The sequence below is a fragment of the Seriola lalandi genome, unplaced genomic scaffold, assembly GCF_002814215.2.
Source record: "Seriola lalandi dorsalis isolate HSWRI2012SDOR001 ecotype SW California unplaced genomic scaffold, Sedor1 jcf7180002054425, whole genome shotgun sequence".
NCBI lineage: Eukaryota > Metazoa > Chordata > Actinopteri > Carangiformes > Carangidae > Seriola > Seriola lalandi.
This window is the reverse complement of record NW_019524978.1, coordinates 984,244-999,918: the sequence shown is the minus strand read 5'-3', so window position 1 is coordinate 999,918 and position 15,675 is coordinate 984,244. Positions and strand designations below refer to the sequence as shown.

Genomic DNA, 15,675 nt, shown 5'->3' with positions numbered 1-15,675 from the left:
GTAGCTTTTAATGCTATAATACTATGTACAAGTTCCAGGTACAGTGCAAATAACAATGAAAGAAACAGTTGGAGACCAGCAAGGACAGCACTGCTTCTGCTCTTAACTACCAACCTGAACTGAACTGAAGAATATAAAGGCAGGAACCACCTAACCCACATACACACACGCGCACACAGACAGAACATTGGCAAGTTTTGGCAAAGTACATCTTTCTCTAAGGACAGCATGATTTGTTGTTGCTTTGTTGCTGAGGAGCCGTCTTCCATGTGTGTTTACCTTGAACATGATAGTATACCCTGAATGGGCCACAGAGAATGAGTGCAAAACAGTGCTTCCTACATGTATTCGTGACATCCCCACCCCAGGACGAGCCCAACGGCAAATAAATACCCACATCTCAACTGAAGCTTTGTGTGTCTTTTAGGTGCACGGGAGGCCAGCAGCAGCTCCCAGGGCCAGTGGGTGTACGTCAGCGATACTACTGTTCAGACAGTACCAGAGTCAAGGGTACTCAACTCTCAGGCATACCTGCTCTTTTATGAGGAAATGCTGTAATGTAACCAGCGAACGTAGTTTTCCCTAGAAATTTTTCCCTTTGTATTGTTTTTGGTGCAGACTGTACAACTCCTCTTACTGTGTCTGTGAGTGTGTGGAGGGAAGAAAAGGGAAAGACTTCACTGTACACTCACTTTTCATACATGAGAAGAATGGCCATTGTGTTATGTCCATGCAAACTCTTAAATCTAAATCTAAAATGGGCACTTCTAAATATCTTCGATACATAAAAGATTAACATCAGACATTGAAGTCATTATTTTCTGCTTTGATAGAGTCATTCATGTTTCTATTATAAAAATCCTACCCTTTAAAAAGAGGTTGAGTGAAAAGAGTGTTATTGAACCTGAGCTGTTCTGAATTTATCGTCTATCTCCGTCACGACCACGTGCCTGGGATTTAAACTGCATGAAGGAGTTTGTTACAGTAACTAACAGGAAATAAGCAGAGTTATTGCATGTTAAACTGACTAGTTGATGTCAATACCGTATGTATGTGTGTGTCTGTGCACATACACACGTGTGAGTGAGTGAGTGAGTGAGAGACAGGAGAATGTAGTTTTAAGGTGTTGTGTGTACCATTTTCACATCAGTAAACGACTGCCAGATTAAATTGGCATAGTTGTTATAAATAACGTAAAAACTCAGGAGCATTATACAGAAGACTGGCTCCTCTGTCAGCGCACTACACAAAAGACTTGACCTTGTTTGGCACTGACTTAGTCGTGCTGAGAAATGCGTTTGACTGTGTCTGGTAATGGCAGATGATAGACGGTAGGAAACTGCAGCAGAACAATGAATTCAGACATGTTTGTCCTTTTTACTGAGGACATTTGAGCATGAGTTATGACAGAGTTTATGGGAAATATGGTCACACATCTGAGAGACTCTAGCGCTAATAATCCCAATGCTGTGGAATAGTGGCGAGTTATTGTTTCAGCCTCAGCCCCTGTTTGTTTATGATAATAATACAAACCAAATGATCAGATCTTACAGTAGCCTACATCAACACACTGATGGAAATTGCTGCACACAGCACCTTTTAAAGAGTAGCACAAAACAGTTAACAACAGTTGTTGTTTTTTTTTTTTACATCAGAATGTATAAATGTAAGACTGTCAGTTACATTTGCCAAAGATGAGTTTTGCAGCTGCATGTCAGAGCAGAAAATCAGAACCAAACATCATACAGAGTTTATTTAATATTTGTTCTTTCAAGGTCATCAGTATGGTTCTCGAGTGCTGTTGCACAAACAATGTAAATCAGCCCAACAAAGCACCTTGTTTGCCTTTCATTGTATTTCAGCTCTACTGTAACTCTGTAGGCGCTCACACAAAACCATGAAGATGTTTGAGGAAGAGTCGACGCTGCAGGACTGACTTTTTATTCCCTAATATTATCAATAAGGTCCAGCAAATAAGAAAACTATTAAAAAAAAAACAAACAAAAAAAAAAAAAACCTTGAAGGCTTCAAGCCGGATGAGAAAAACATCTTTGCTGTAATGTGCATGGGTTAATGTTCAAATGAATGTATTGCCTATTCTTGAAATGTCTGTTAGATGAGCTGGTCATCTTTTTCTATGAAAATATTTTAGATGAAAACATTTTCTTGCTTGTTTGCCAAAACAGTAGAAGGAAAGGTGTGAAACATGCATCAGAGTTCAGAGGTTTATTGTTCTCTTTTGAAATAAGGACAAATTCAGTGCCTGTGCTTCGGGTTTAAGAAATCTGTGCATAGTGAGAAGAAAAACATATGCAGAGTCAAATGCAAAGAGGGGTATGTGTGGTGTATTTATGTACAGTATAAGTTACTGTAAGCAAAAATAATAAGGAGTATATGTCATTGTACATAGGAGTAACAATTCACAATCATGGTGCTTCAGACGTGCAGGGTTTTTCCTCAAGACAGTTTTGTTTTGTTCAGTTTTGAAATAATAAACATTTGGAATGAGTATAACTACATCCTATATCGAAATAAATCTAATTTATGAACTGAATATTTCACAGGACTCGTCTCTCTTTATGCTGTGGCCTCTCTTGTGCAACAGCACTAGTAGACGAGAAATCACAATGGATTTTGTGTTTTTTGCTTTGGAATTGATGTCATCCTTTTTTTACTGTAAGCGAGATGTTGTCCACCATTGCTCTCAGCTGTCACCGCAGATCCCAGGGCGCCATATTCAACCCATCTTCACCGGTGATCGGCCCTGACGGGTGCAGAGCAGCACTGCTTCAGAACATGTCGCGAGCTGGTGAAGAGGAGGTGGGTGTGGAATCAGGAAAAGGGCAACGTCCAAAAACATCGCCTCACGCGTCCTCTCGTTCCCACACGCTGTGACATCCCAGTCATGCTGCTGGAGCTTTAAAGCAGGTTGTCAAGACGCCACCAACAAAAAGATCAAATCTTTTCTGAAATGTATTTGTCTATTTTTAAAGTGGGGGTTGAGGCGGGGTTGGCTCATGGCTCTAGGACATGCTGCTGAAGCATTAGATGTGATTTAATCTCAGTTAATGAAAAGCACCCTCCCGCCTGTGTGAGACAGTTGTAAGAAACTAATAAGGTGGTGCTGGGATGCTCATCTACCAGCAGTGGAGGTTAAATCTTTCTGCTCTCACCATGTGACTGTCACTGTCACTGCCAGTCTCACCTAGCCTCACACCAAACCACAGACATGCATTAACACACAACACAACGTTTCACAGGGAATACACATCAACAACACAATCTTAACACCAACGTAGCACATGACAGAGCGCTGAACAACACCTGCAAATAACCCTTTTATACAACAAACTATATTTCAGACATGTCTTAGGAAACCTGTGACATCTAATCAGAGCTGCAGAGCAACTGCACACCAGACTCTCCACCTGACTCTGTAGTTACAGGCTAATCAGACTCATTAGTCTGGCTTTGGAAAATGTTTCTATGTTAAACTTGCCATTGAAGTTTATCCAGGAAAGATAACCAACGTGTGCGCACAGTCCGCTGCCCTCTACCCATAGAAACATATTTGTGCTTTAAGAAGCACAAGCACTCGGGAGGAGAAAAGGCTGGATTACCAAATGGTCAAACTAAACAACTGCACTGAGACATCAGACTCTCATGGGCCCTGAAGGCCCCAAGGCGATTAGTGTGTGGTAATGTGGTGAATCACAGTTTCATCCAAAGAAATGAAGTGGCACACAATATAAACTGAAGTGGTAAGGATGTCAAGTCAAATCAAAGTTTATTTCTATAGCACATTTAAAAACAACCTAAGTTGACCAGAATGCTGTACAAGCTATACAAACATAAATGTAATCCACAATCCCTATTAACATAAATCAAAATGAATAATAAAACATCATCAAATAAAATTGTAAAATAAATTGTGCTTGCACGATAAAAACCAAGGTATCTTGCTCAACCAGGACTGAAGGCCAGCTAGAAGAAATGGGTCTTCAGCAGCGTTTTAAAATGATCAAGGGTCTGGGCAGCTCTTATGTGAATAGGTAGGTTGTTCCACAGACTGGGGTCCGCCACTGAAAAGGCTCTATCGCCTCTGTTTCTGAGCCTGGATCTAGGAATTTCCAAGAGCAACTGATTTGTTGACCTCGGCGCTCTAGCTGGAGTGTGAGGCTGTAAGAGCTCGGACATGTAAGGTGGTGCCATGCCATTGAGACTCTTAAAAACAAGTAGTAAAATTTTAAACTGGATACTGAAATAGACTGGAAGCCAGTGTAGAGAGGACAGTACAGGTGCGATGTGATCACGCCATTTTTTTTCCTGTCAAAAGTCGGGCGTCTGCATTTTGAACAGCCTGCAGGCGACAGAGTGACAACTGATCAAGTCTAACATAAAAAGAATTGCAATAATCTAAACGAGAGGTAGTGAAGGTATGAATTACTCTCTCAAAATCATGTGGAGGGAGGTAGGCCCTCACCTTACTAAAGAGCCTTAATTGAGAAAAGCTAATCTTGACAACCGAGCTGATCTGTTTATCAAATCTGAAGGCACAGTCAAAAATCACACCAGGGTTCTTTACAACAGGGTGACAGTCTGAGGCTGATGGGCCGATGGCACTATCGTAACCATCTAATAGGTTGGATTGTCCAAATAGAAGAATTTCTGTTTTGCTTTTGTTTTGTTTTGTGAGTGTGGGAGGTTTCTGTTTTTTTTTTTTTTTTTTAAATTAATCTTGTGGCCATGTGTCAAAATAAACTAGTTTTAATATTTCAGTTGATATTATGGAGTGTCGGAGGAAGTACTGAGATCTTTTACTTGAATAAAAGTAGTAATATCACTATGCAAAAATATTGCTTTACAAGTAAAAAGCTAACTTCAGTAAAAGTCTGAAGGTTGTAGAAGCAAATGTGCTTTAAGTAAGTAAAAGTACTTATCAGGTGGCAGTATGACTCCTGTCATATCAGTGGATTATTACTGCTGATGCATCACTGCACACAACATTTTAATGTTGTAGTCGGTCTAAGTGGAGCAAATCTGACTTCTTTATTCTGTTGGATAAACTGATAACAACGCGTCATATTTAATTGTAATAGTTTTATGTTTCAAATCTGAATCTGCAAAGTTACAAATACCCACAGCTGAAAAATGGCCATCTCCCACTTTCTTCTGTTTTTGTTGAAAAGATTTATTTGTTTTTGTCACCTTGATATAAAAGTAGTCATGAAATGCAGCCCCAGATACTGAGCCTTTACAATATATGCAGTATTTAATATAGAAATTACAGTATGTAACACAATTACAATGGCATGCCTCAATGCAATGCATTGCTAAAATGATGTTTTACAGAGGGAATTTGATTCTGTCTCTGAGTGGACCTGATGGCTCAGACACAAGTCAACATCAATAATAACTCCTACCTGTTATGGTGTTGAAGGACTCATCCACCCTGACTGGCTGCTGCGTGACGATCAGGTCATCCTGTACTGCAGAGGTGACAGGAGACTCGTCAGCACGAGTGGTATCAAAGGCGGAGTGAGGATCTGGTGTGAGCGTTGGCTGCTGTTGGAGGTGTTGGTGGGAGGGTGAGGAGAGGGGTTCAGAAGAACTCGTGGAAGAGACATAACAGCAGATTCTGGGCTGAGTGCCGGCTGTTCCTCTGCTTCTTTTGTTCGAAACCGTTGTGGATGGTGGAGTTAGCAGGAGGTTCAGCACTGCTGGTCAGGTCACCCTGCACTGTAGAGATGACAGGAGATGTTTTGTTGCCGTTTATCAAAATTCAGAACAGGTTTAACAGTCAAAGGGACAGCGAATATTTATAGTGCTCAAACACAGTTGATCATTCAGACACAAAATGAACAGTGTGTTTTCAAGGTGAAGACTGTTTGAAGCCTGCAGAGATTCTCATTGTAGAGTCACTGAAATCAACATCCAAGACCTCTTTGAAAGTACAATAACCATGAAATTATAAAAAAAAAAAACAACTACATATAAGACAGACTGAATACATGGGTTTTTAGTTTAGGTTTAAAAAATATCAAAATATTCAGCTCCTCTGGAAGACTGTTCCAGCAGCTTATTGTGTAACAGCTGAAAGCAGCATCTCCAGATGTTTGTGTTCCTGGGATCAGCTAAAAGAGAAGAACTGGAGGATCTGAGGGGACCTTCCTCTTCCTGGTTCATAAAGCAAAAGCATTTCTGAGACGTAGTCTGGTGCAATGCCATGTAGTGCTTTATAAACTAATAAAAGAATTTTAAAATCAATACAAAAACTAACTAGTGTAGAGACTAATTGGGCTTAATGTGTGCTCTCCTTTTTGTCTTAGTCAGCACAATTTTGAATTAAATGTAGCTTATTTATTGTGCTAATATCTGCTAGTTAAAAAAGTGATCATCAGTCTCTCTGTGTCACTCAGAGAGAGAAATTTAAGTTTGGACATGCTCACTTAACCTAAGAATCTGGTGGTCTAAGGTGTCAAAGGCAGCACTCAGGTCAAGCAGCACCGGACCTGCAGGCTTGTTGGTACCAAGATTTGTACTGATATTGTTCACTACTTTTTAGTATGTTTGAGTTTGAGTTTAAAAAGGTGTTTAGCTCATTAAAAACTAGTTTCTCTAAAGATTTTGCTTAAAAATGTAAAAAACTGCATGTTAAAGTAGGTTTCCTTTTTATTTTATTTTTTTAAAGAAGGTTTTACAGCCTGAGATTGTTGGTTTTGATGTTTATCAGACGAAATATGATTGTCTTGTACTGGAACATTAAACAGCTCCAGCATCTGATTAACCATAAATTTATTTTGGAATCAGTTCAATGTAAGCGCAGAATCAGCGGAAATAACAACGGTTGGAAATAACAGACTTTGGATTTTGACACAGACACCTTCTACATCACAGGGTGAAGATGGTCAGGTAAGTAAACTGGATTTATCTCAAGGACCTGGTGTGTCAATGGACATTATGTTTTAGTGGAGCATATCTCTATTCTCAAGCGAAATTACAATTAATCAAAAATTTATGAACCAGCTGACACACAGAGTGAAGCCCTAGTCCTGCACTTTTGAATGTCAATCAAAAAATATTTTAACACATTGACACCCTGTGTGTTAGGCTACTGTTTGCTCTTTTGCTAAGAGAGATTCGGGAGGTGAGTGCGTATTTTCTGAATACCTGTGTAAAAAGACCCAAATCTTCATGAATGTATATTCTCGTCTTTAATGGGACAAGCACACAGTGGATGCACCATCTAGTGACTGCAATATTTCAGGTTCTAATAACAGCAATGACCTGACTGACACTGTCATACACATTATTAGCATCGATCTCATCAGCGCCTGGAACTCTCGCGGTGTCAATGCTGCCTTTACGTGCTGCTCGTAACCTCCAAGTCTTAATGAAGAAGACTTAGCGAAAAGTAAAAACTCACAGGTTAAAGGAGAAACTACGGACATCTAGCCGACAATTTAGCCAAATAATTAACCAAAAAACTAACCAAGATTAGCCACAACAATGTAGGAATGCCCTAAATCCAACTAATTGTAGACTAAAGACGCTTTTTTAGTAGGCAGAGCTGTAGTAAACAGGGCTGTTATTCTTTTAATAACTAGATTGGTCACATTAAATCTACTGATTAAAGTTGTGCTCATGCCATTCGAATATAATATGAATACATATATACATCTATCTAAATGAAAACAACAAATACAACTATTTGGAACAGGGGTAAATAAAAAGATCCCAAATATGACACGAAGGCGTATTGTTACTATATTTTAGACTCATGGCTAATCTACATGCTATGTCAGAGAGCACCTCCTCGCCTTTCTATTTCAAGGACTTGCAACTAGCAACTACTTTTAAGAGGCGCGCAGCGTCACAAAATTCTAATTATACAAAAAGCGAGAATTCCAACATTCCCGGTGACCTCTGAAGGCAGCAGCAGCAGCGCCTCTGTTCACACTTCCTTCGAGAAGCTCACTTGTGCAGCCATTTTGATTTCAAGCCGCAGCGCTGGAGAGAAAACTATCTGGAAAAGGTGGGGAATATGTTACTCAAAGCACAGCGTTGGTATAAGTTTCCCTCGCACTTTCCAATTAGCACGAATTGTAATTTAACCGTAGCGGCACATTTGTTCACCCGGTAAGATAATGGTGCTGCTATCTGTTAGCGTTCGTCTTTTCTTAGCTAACGTTAGCTGTCGTTAGCTTGAGTGAGCTTCCTTAGCTCACAAACGTATGACTAGAGATTGAGAGGTTTATATTTCACTGGCCCTGAATTTATTACAGTATCATGCGTCAGTAATGCCACAAGCCATCATAGTGCATAGCTTTGTCTCCACCATTACCAGAGGGAATGGTTTCTAGCTAACTGGGCTCGCCAACATACAGATAGCCGGTTAGCCTAAGGTAACGTTAGCACTTTAATTGAAGCTAACGTTCACTTTTTACTATCCACCAGACTAAACCAAAGTGTAATGTTATAGCACATAAAATACTCTTGTCATGTCAGCAAAAGAGATGCAAAGCGTGCGTGCTAAGTGTAGCTGGCATGAATATTTCAGGTGTGAATCGAGGGGAGAGTGATGTGGGACCAGGGAGGACAGCCCTGGCCGCAGTGGCCTCTGAGCCAGCAGCAGTGGATGCAGTCTTTCCAGCACCAGCAAGATCCAGGTCAGTGAGCGATGCACATGCACCATGAAAGCAGTCTATTGTAAAGAAATCTGCAGGTCTTCTTGCAAAGCTCAAAATTACCTTGATAATAAGACTTTCTCTACACCTGCATTTCTGTTGTTCAAATCTGCGTTTTCTCTTTGGCTTTGTGCAGGTCAAGTGGACTGGGCTGCTCTGGCACAGGCATGGATAGCCCAAAAGGAGTCAACAGGAGCAGAGCAGCAGAACATTCAGCCCAATGGCCAGGATATCCCAGGCCTTGAACCTGTCGGACAAAGCAACCATGGTGCTTTCCAGGGTGACCCAGCCTTTGGCAGAATGTGGCAGCCAGGTATGCAGTTATCCACCTGAGCTGTTGGATGTTTTTCCTGTTTTTCACCTTCTTTATTCTCCTCTTTTGTATTGCAGAATGTATGACTTTGTCACAACATTTTTTCCATTGTATATTAGCAGTGGTACTGGGTATGTGAAACTCATCAATGCATGTATGATGTAGGTGCACCAGTCAGTACTGGTTAGGGCTGGATATTGGCACTGATCTCCTGATTTGATTTGATTTTGATTCACAAAGTCCAGAATTTTTTCAGTATATATCTGATGAATCAAAGTTTCTATTACATTCATCATGTGAGCAACTCTGTTGATTCCTTGAATATAAAATTGTGTATAGTTCACATTACAGATGTAGACCAAGGATTTATCCTCCTTGGCAAAAGCAGAATGACTAAAACATGACACACCTATATTTTATAGGCCTACATGTGCAAAACAGTTGAGCAAGACTAATGAAAAACCTGCAGCAGTTACTAGTGGAACATTATTATGCATATTTTAAAATGATAAATGTTATCGCATACAATTACACATGGACTGTCAGTACCAGAAGTTTCAGCTAAAGACAGACATCCTCTTTAATGATCACAGGACAGTAACTGAAAGTCTGCTCACTAATTCATCTGCACTGTATGTGGCTGATAAGGCATTAGTCTGATATCTGCAGACAGCTGCCTTGCTAGTGTTAACTCCCCTACAGGGACATACTAAATAAAAGAGAATCCACACACTGTTCAGTTGACTTCGACGGCTTCACATCTTGTAGCCAGAGATGATATCCCTTCAACAAACAGATAGTGCAGAGTTTCTTTTCAGTCTTTCCCTCTTGTTTCCTTAAAATAACTTTTTTTTCATGTTTTAATAACCCAGTTTACAAAAAGTAGACATTTGACACATCATGCAGCTCTAACTGAACAATGTACAACAAATAACCACTGCATACACATAATATTTAGTGTGGATATTACATGTTGACTGAGAAAAGTTGCAAATGCAAAGATTGCTCTTGGAAGTTTAAGAATCAATATTGGCTGGTTAAAATAATAATCAGGATTAATCAGAAAAGCTATTTTGTGACCTTTTAGTATAAGAGCTCAAATAGATGTGAAACATCAGAACCAAGTGTGTGTTGGACATATGTTATCATGTCATTAAGCAGAAATTCTGTTTGTCAATAGACAATATTCATGATATCACTGGCTTTTATTTACTCTTCATCAGAATGGGGAATACACGGACAGCCCCCTCCTCCTCCACCCCCTGACCAGGCCTGGATCCCTCCAGGGTCAGGACCAATGGATGTGGTGAACCCCAGTGAGGACAGCAACAGCCAGGACAGCGTGGAGTTCAACTCTGAGACCCACCACGGGGTTTACCCCCAGAACAGCCATGGGTATGGGGCACAGCCCGACAGCTACGCCATGGCCCCCATGGCCATGAACCAGTTTGATTATCAGGTATGCAGATGCTACAATAGAAACTGTTGAAGCGTTTGGGTTTTAGTGTGACAACCAAGTAACACAAGAAGGAGCAATCCATAGAAACTTTGCCGGGTCCCAGCATCTAGGTGTATCAGTCATTGCTTTCTTGATGCCGTGCAGAGGAAAGTGTTGGCTTGTTGAGGATCCAGCATGGTTTGGTTTTATTTTATCAGCTGATTTTGTTCTCTTTAAAGCAAACAGACTTTCAAGCGCATTTAGAACTGATGGAGAAATGTCAGCTAAAATAATCTGGGGAAAGACAACAACAGCCCCACGTGCAGTAAATGCCCCTTGGTGGCAGTAACAGGACCTTCCGTACTTTGAACTTCCTTTAATTTTCAGTGTGTGGTGTCTCTCCACAGCATGGAGCCGCTTCATCCTTTGCCCCCACGCCTGCGGGCTTCCACTCTCCATACTGGCAGGGTCCTCCTCAGAACAGACGAGATACCAGACCACCCACGTTCAGAGACCGGCCCAGATCACCCATCCAGCTCCCTGTCAAACAGGAGGCCCCAGCACCGCTAGGTGAGTGTGTTTTCACTCAACTAACAGGCAGCATTCATGTTATGATGATTCTGTTATCATCCCTTCCCTGTTTGCACAACGTGATGCAGAATGATGGTAAAATGCTGTGAATTCACCCCTTGTCTTTCAAATTATAGCACTGATATAATATTAGAGCAGAAATGAGTAATTGATTGACAGAAAATGAACTGGCAACTATTTTGATAGTAGATTAATTGTTTCTTTGTTGTTTTTCAAGCAAAAATGTGAAACATTACTTCAGTTTTTAATTGCAAAGATTTGCTACCTTTCTTTGTCTTCTGTGATATTAAATTGGAAGTCTTAGGATTTAGGAGTGTTGCTAAAAACAAATTGAGCAATTTCATGACATTTTTTTCAAGCTTTAGGGAATTCTAATGAGTGTTTTTCTCTACTGACATTATATTGACCAACTTATTAATTGATTAAACAAGAAAACTATTGTCAGATTAACTGTTCATGGTTATAATTGTCAGTTGCAATTCTATATAGCATACAGTTTGCACTCTTGCTTCTTCGTGAAAGTTGAACTCTTATAACTCTGTGTTTGACACAGTTTTAGCTCAGGAAACTGTCAGCATGGTAAAAAGAAAATGAACATAGGTAATTTTACAAACTATTCTAAACATGAATGTAAAAGCCCCAGAAGAGTTGACACCTTTTAAAAAAGTGGCAGTATGTGGATAACTCCTTTTGACCTTGACTTTCACCGTCAGATGCTGTAAAAAGACGAACACTACCTGCTTGGATCCGCGAGGGCCTTGAAAAGATGGACAGAGAGAAGCAGAAGAAGCTGGAGCGGGAACGAATGGAGAAGGAGCGTGCAGAAATGGCAAAAGATGATGGCAAAGAGCACGATGCAGACAAGGAGGGTGATGGGCCACGCATGCCCCGCAAGAGCAAATTTGTAAGTAACCCACTTCTGGCCTTGAATCCTTTGAAAAACAGTTTACACTTTGTGTAGGGTCATGAACTGTTTTCTCTGGCACTTGTATCTGTATATGTAGCAAGGATTGCATTTACAAATGATGCACACTTTGCTGCAATGTTGATTGAAACTCAATCTCTGCTTGTGTCTGCATCAGGACAGTGACGATGAGGGAAATGATGACAATGACGATGAAGAAAAGACCTCCATAAAAAAGGAGTTTTCTGGCCGGAGCCCTTCGCCTCCAGCAGAGGACAGTGAACCTGAAATGACTGAGGAGGAAAGGGAATTTCAGCTGGTCAGTTTGACCATTTAGATCATGTTTTGTTTGGGTTTTTTTTGCATGTACAAAGTTGTAGCTGATCTGTGTTTGAATGAGATTTATTTACACTAATGGATTCTGTTTTTTCCCTCTTGTTTTAAGATGATCATCACAAAAACACTTTTGACAGAGATCCTTCTTGAGGTCACAAATGAAGAAATCCTGCATGTGGCCAAAGAGACTCACCGGAAAGCCACTCGAGGTCTGCTTTTGCCTTTTCCAGTTTATGCATCATCTATACTTGTCACAGAGACATTATGTTTAAATCTAAAGAGAATCCATTATGTGCTTAATAATCTCTTTATACGTGACTCAATTATGCCCTGTAAACTAGGCTGATTGAGCAGCAAACATGGGAGTATGTCTGATATGCATTTTCAACCATTCTCTGCTAATGCATCAGAAGGAGAGAGAGCAGAGCAATGTTTCTCACAAACACTATTTGAAAACCTGTTCATCATGGTATTGAAGGTCCTGCTGAAAGACTGTATGGCTGAATAAAGTCTCAGCATTGACTCTGACCAGCACCCACTTATAGATACAAGAGACTTCCTCCATTGCAGTGACTGTGCATTAGTACAGATTGGTTCTTTCCTTCCAGTCCGACTGTTTGACTTGGATTGTGTTGACAGAAGTTTGTTTGTTAACCCTCTCTCTTTTCTCCATCTTTTTTTCATTTTTGTTTTGTTTTTATTTTTGTTTGTTTTTTCTCTTGTTACCAACGGCAGCTCTTGTGAATAGTGCTTTATCTGTGACCCCCTTCTCTAGCGACTCTCTTGCCTTTGAGAAAATGGCAGTATGTGTTTTAACATGTTGTTCCTGTTGTTGATGTGAATCAAAGCTCCTGCAAAACAGCTGGCACAGTCAAGTGCACTGGCTTCTCTGACTGGTCTCAGTGAGTATCCCTTTTTCTGTCACTGGGGGGAGGGAAGGAAAATATTTTGAGTTTTTAATTCATGGCCCGGTGTTAGTAGGAACATGAGAAAAGCTGCAAGATATAACACCCAAATACGCTTCCTAATTTTGAAGGTTGATTAAGGCAGATTTGGCATCCTACTGATTTATTCGGGTTTAGCACTTGATGTTAGAAGCATGCGCTCAAATACAAAGTATATATATTATTATTTATATTAATATTATTCCGTAGGGACTCTATGTATGTATTAGTTTGTATTATTAGTGTGATATGAAGTTATCCAGGATAAAAGTACCTTTCATTGGGACTGATGGGACCTTGGGTTGGGATTGAGGGGTTTCAGAAGTTGAAACCTGATTTTGAGAATGGATCTTGATCCTTTCCAACACTCAACAACCTGGGGGCTCTGTTATGGCAGGCGGGCTTGGTGACTATGGTTCAGATGAGAGTGAGGATGAGGATGATCGCAGCGTGCGAGGGTCCGAATCCTCCGACACAGATGAGGAGGAATTACGCCACCGCATCCGAGAGAAGCAGGATGCCTTCCGCCGCAAAGAACGGGAAATGCAGCAGCTGCAAGAGAAACAGGCGCAAGAGGCTCTGCTCGCCCGTGGTAAGACATGTCTGTGTCTTTGCATGTTTAGACTTGGAACACGCCGCATGGCTTGACTCTAATACCTCAAAATGTTGAATTGGGAAAAAGCAGATGTGCTAATACTTTTAACCAAAATAAAAATGTTCTCAAACTTTTTTTCTAACTTGTACTTTTTACGTAGGTAATTTGCTTTGTCTGTTTCCAATGAGGTTGGTATAATAATCCAAAACCAAGGAACATGTTGACACTGGTCTGGAATTAAGTTTTTTTTTTAAAGAGTGTGACTAGGAGTTAAAAGATCCAAACTAGTTTAACCTTCTTTGTTGTTTTTTCCACAGAAGAGATGGTGAAGGAGAGGTTGATCAGAGAAAAGGGGGAATATGATGAGGGCCAGGTAGAGAATCCACACAAACAGGAAGTAAAAGAGAGGGAGGCGGAGCCCTTGGTAGAGAGGCGTAGGTCCCGTAGTGAAAAGGAGGGTAGTGAAGGCAAGCACTCTGGCAGAGGGAAGGAGCGATCAGGGCGAGGTGGCAGCGATTCCCCAGCCAATGGTCACAGCAGCAGCTCCCTCTCCACCTCCAGCCACAGCAGCAGTCGCTCTTCATCCTCCTCTTCTTCTTCAGCATCTTCCCGCAGCTCCTCTCGATCATCCTCCCCACGAAGGAAGAGGAGGCGTAGTCGCTCTTCGTCTCACAAGGCTCGCCGGCGCAGCCGCAGCCACAGTTCCCATAGACATCGTAGTGAGAAGGTCAGGGACAGGAGGAGGAGCAGTGCTGAAAGATCAGGTCGCCACAAGAAAGACCGCAGTGACTCTAGGGAACGCAGGAGTCGCAGGAGTAGGTCCAGATCCAGAGAGAGAGACAGAGGCAGGGCCAGGGCCAGAGACAGCCGCAGTCGCAGCAGAGACAGGGAGAAGGAGAAAGAAAGGGATAAGGAGAGGAAGAGGAGCCGAGAGCGCAGGGACAGCAGTCATAGTCGTAGCAGCAAACACAAGCAGAAGGCCTCCAGCAAAGACAGAGAGAGGAGGAGAGACAGGAGTCGTAGCCATGAGAAAGATAAGAAAAAGAAAGATAAAGACAAGGATAGGGATCGGGAGAAAGAGTCCGATAAAAAGAAAGAAAAACCAAAAGCCAAAGAGAAGGAAAAAGAGAAGGAAAAAGGAAGCTCTGTAGTTGCAGAGGAGAATGGAAAATCGAAGAAAAGGAAGGAGAGTGACTCATGCACGGACTCTCAGAGTGACAAGCACTCTCGGCACGATAGTAAAGCCAGCAAGAAGGGCTCCGCCAAAGCTAGCAAGAGGCACTCAGACTCCGAATCTAGTAGATCCCCTACCCCTGAAGTTAGCAAGGAAAAGAAATCTAAGAAATCAAAACGTAGTCGCTCAAGGTCGACGGAAAAATCTCACAAGTCTGGTAAGAAGGCAAGCCGCAAACACAAGTCTAAGTCACGATCAAGGTAGTATTCGTTTTTTTTTCTCCTTTTTTCCTATTGTATGTTCTCATTGTATGTCTCATTGTGATTTCTCTGGATTCCTTTTAATCAATATATTTTCAATATCTAAAGGAAAATTGTTGCCTGAATATTTTGAGAAATTGTCAACTTAACTGTGTAAAGTCAAGTGATGCAATAAAGAGTTTTAGTGCCTAATGATGGTTTTATCTATCAAATGTAAATTTGCCACTGATGAATTTCTAGCCAGTTTCCTTAAGTGTCCTTATTGCCCTCTGTTGCCTTAGTAGAGTTTTTAGCACCTTGTTAAAATGTGAAACTGTCTCCTGCCCAGAGTAGAGGGTGAAAATTAAATAAGCCATAGTAATGTCCAGGTCAACCAAACAAACGCATTTCTAGCTTTGTACAATGCTGCACAGGGTAGATGTGCTTCTCTTGA

At 41.1% G+C, this 15,675-nt stretch overlaps 2 protein-coding genes across 3 annotated transcripts in view; both read left to right on the top strand.

Moving 5' to 3' along the window:
• Positions 1 to 2,554, top strand: part of usp45 (ubiquitin specific peptidase 45) — a 35,794-nt gene extending 33,240 nt beyond the window's left edge. For both annotated transcript variants that reach the window (XM_023410480.2, XM_023410479.2), the window contains exon 18: positions 428 to 2,554. In XM_023410480.2, the coding sequence (XP_023266248.1) occupies positions 428 to 558 (131 nt within the window). In that variant the 3' untranslated portion in view covers positions 559 to 2,554. The remainder of the gene's footprint in view (positions 1 to 427) is intronic.
• A 5,374-nt stretch (positions 2,555 to 7,928) lies between these two features.
• On the top strand, positions 7,929 to 15,435 carry pnisr (PNN-interacting serine/arginine-rich protein). The gene is made up of 11 exons (XM_023410472.2): positions 7,929 to 8,035; positions 8,561 to 8,669; positions 8,824 to 9,000; positions 10,224 to 10,459; positions 10,846 to 11,008; positions 11,743 to 11,933; positions 12,112 to 12,252; positions 12,379 to 12,478; positions 13,118 to 13,171; positions 13,611 to 13,805; positions 14,126 to 15,435. Exons 2-11 carry the CDS (start codon positions 8,582 to 8,584, stop codon positions 15,244 to 15,246), a joined length of 2,466 nt encoding a protein of 821 aa, XP_023266240.1. The 5' UTR covers positions 7,929 to 8,035; positions 8,561 to 8,581; the 3' UTR covers positions 15,247 to 15,435.
• The last annotated feature ends 240 nt before the right edge of the window (positions 15,436 to 15,675 follow it).

Coding starts and splice junctions, on each gene's coding strand:
- pnisr (XM_023410472.2), top strand. CDS start 8,582: ATGTGGGACCAGGGAGGACAGCCCTGGCCGCAGTGGCCTCTGAGCCAG. Junction 12,253..12,378: donor AGGAAAGGGAATTTCAGCTG/GTCAGTTTGACC, acceptor TCTTGTTTTAAG/ATGATCATCACAAAAACACT. Junction 12,479..13,117: donor TCACCGGAAAGCCACTCGAG/GTCTGCTTTTGC, acceptor TGTGAATCAAAG/CTCCTGCAAAACAGCTGGCA.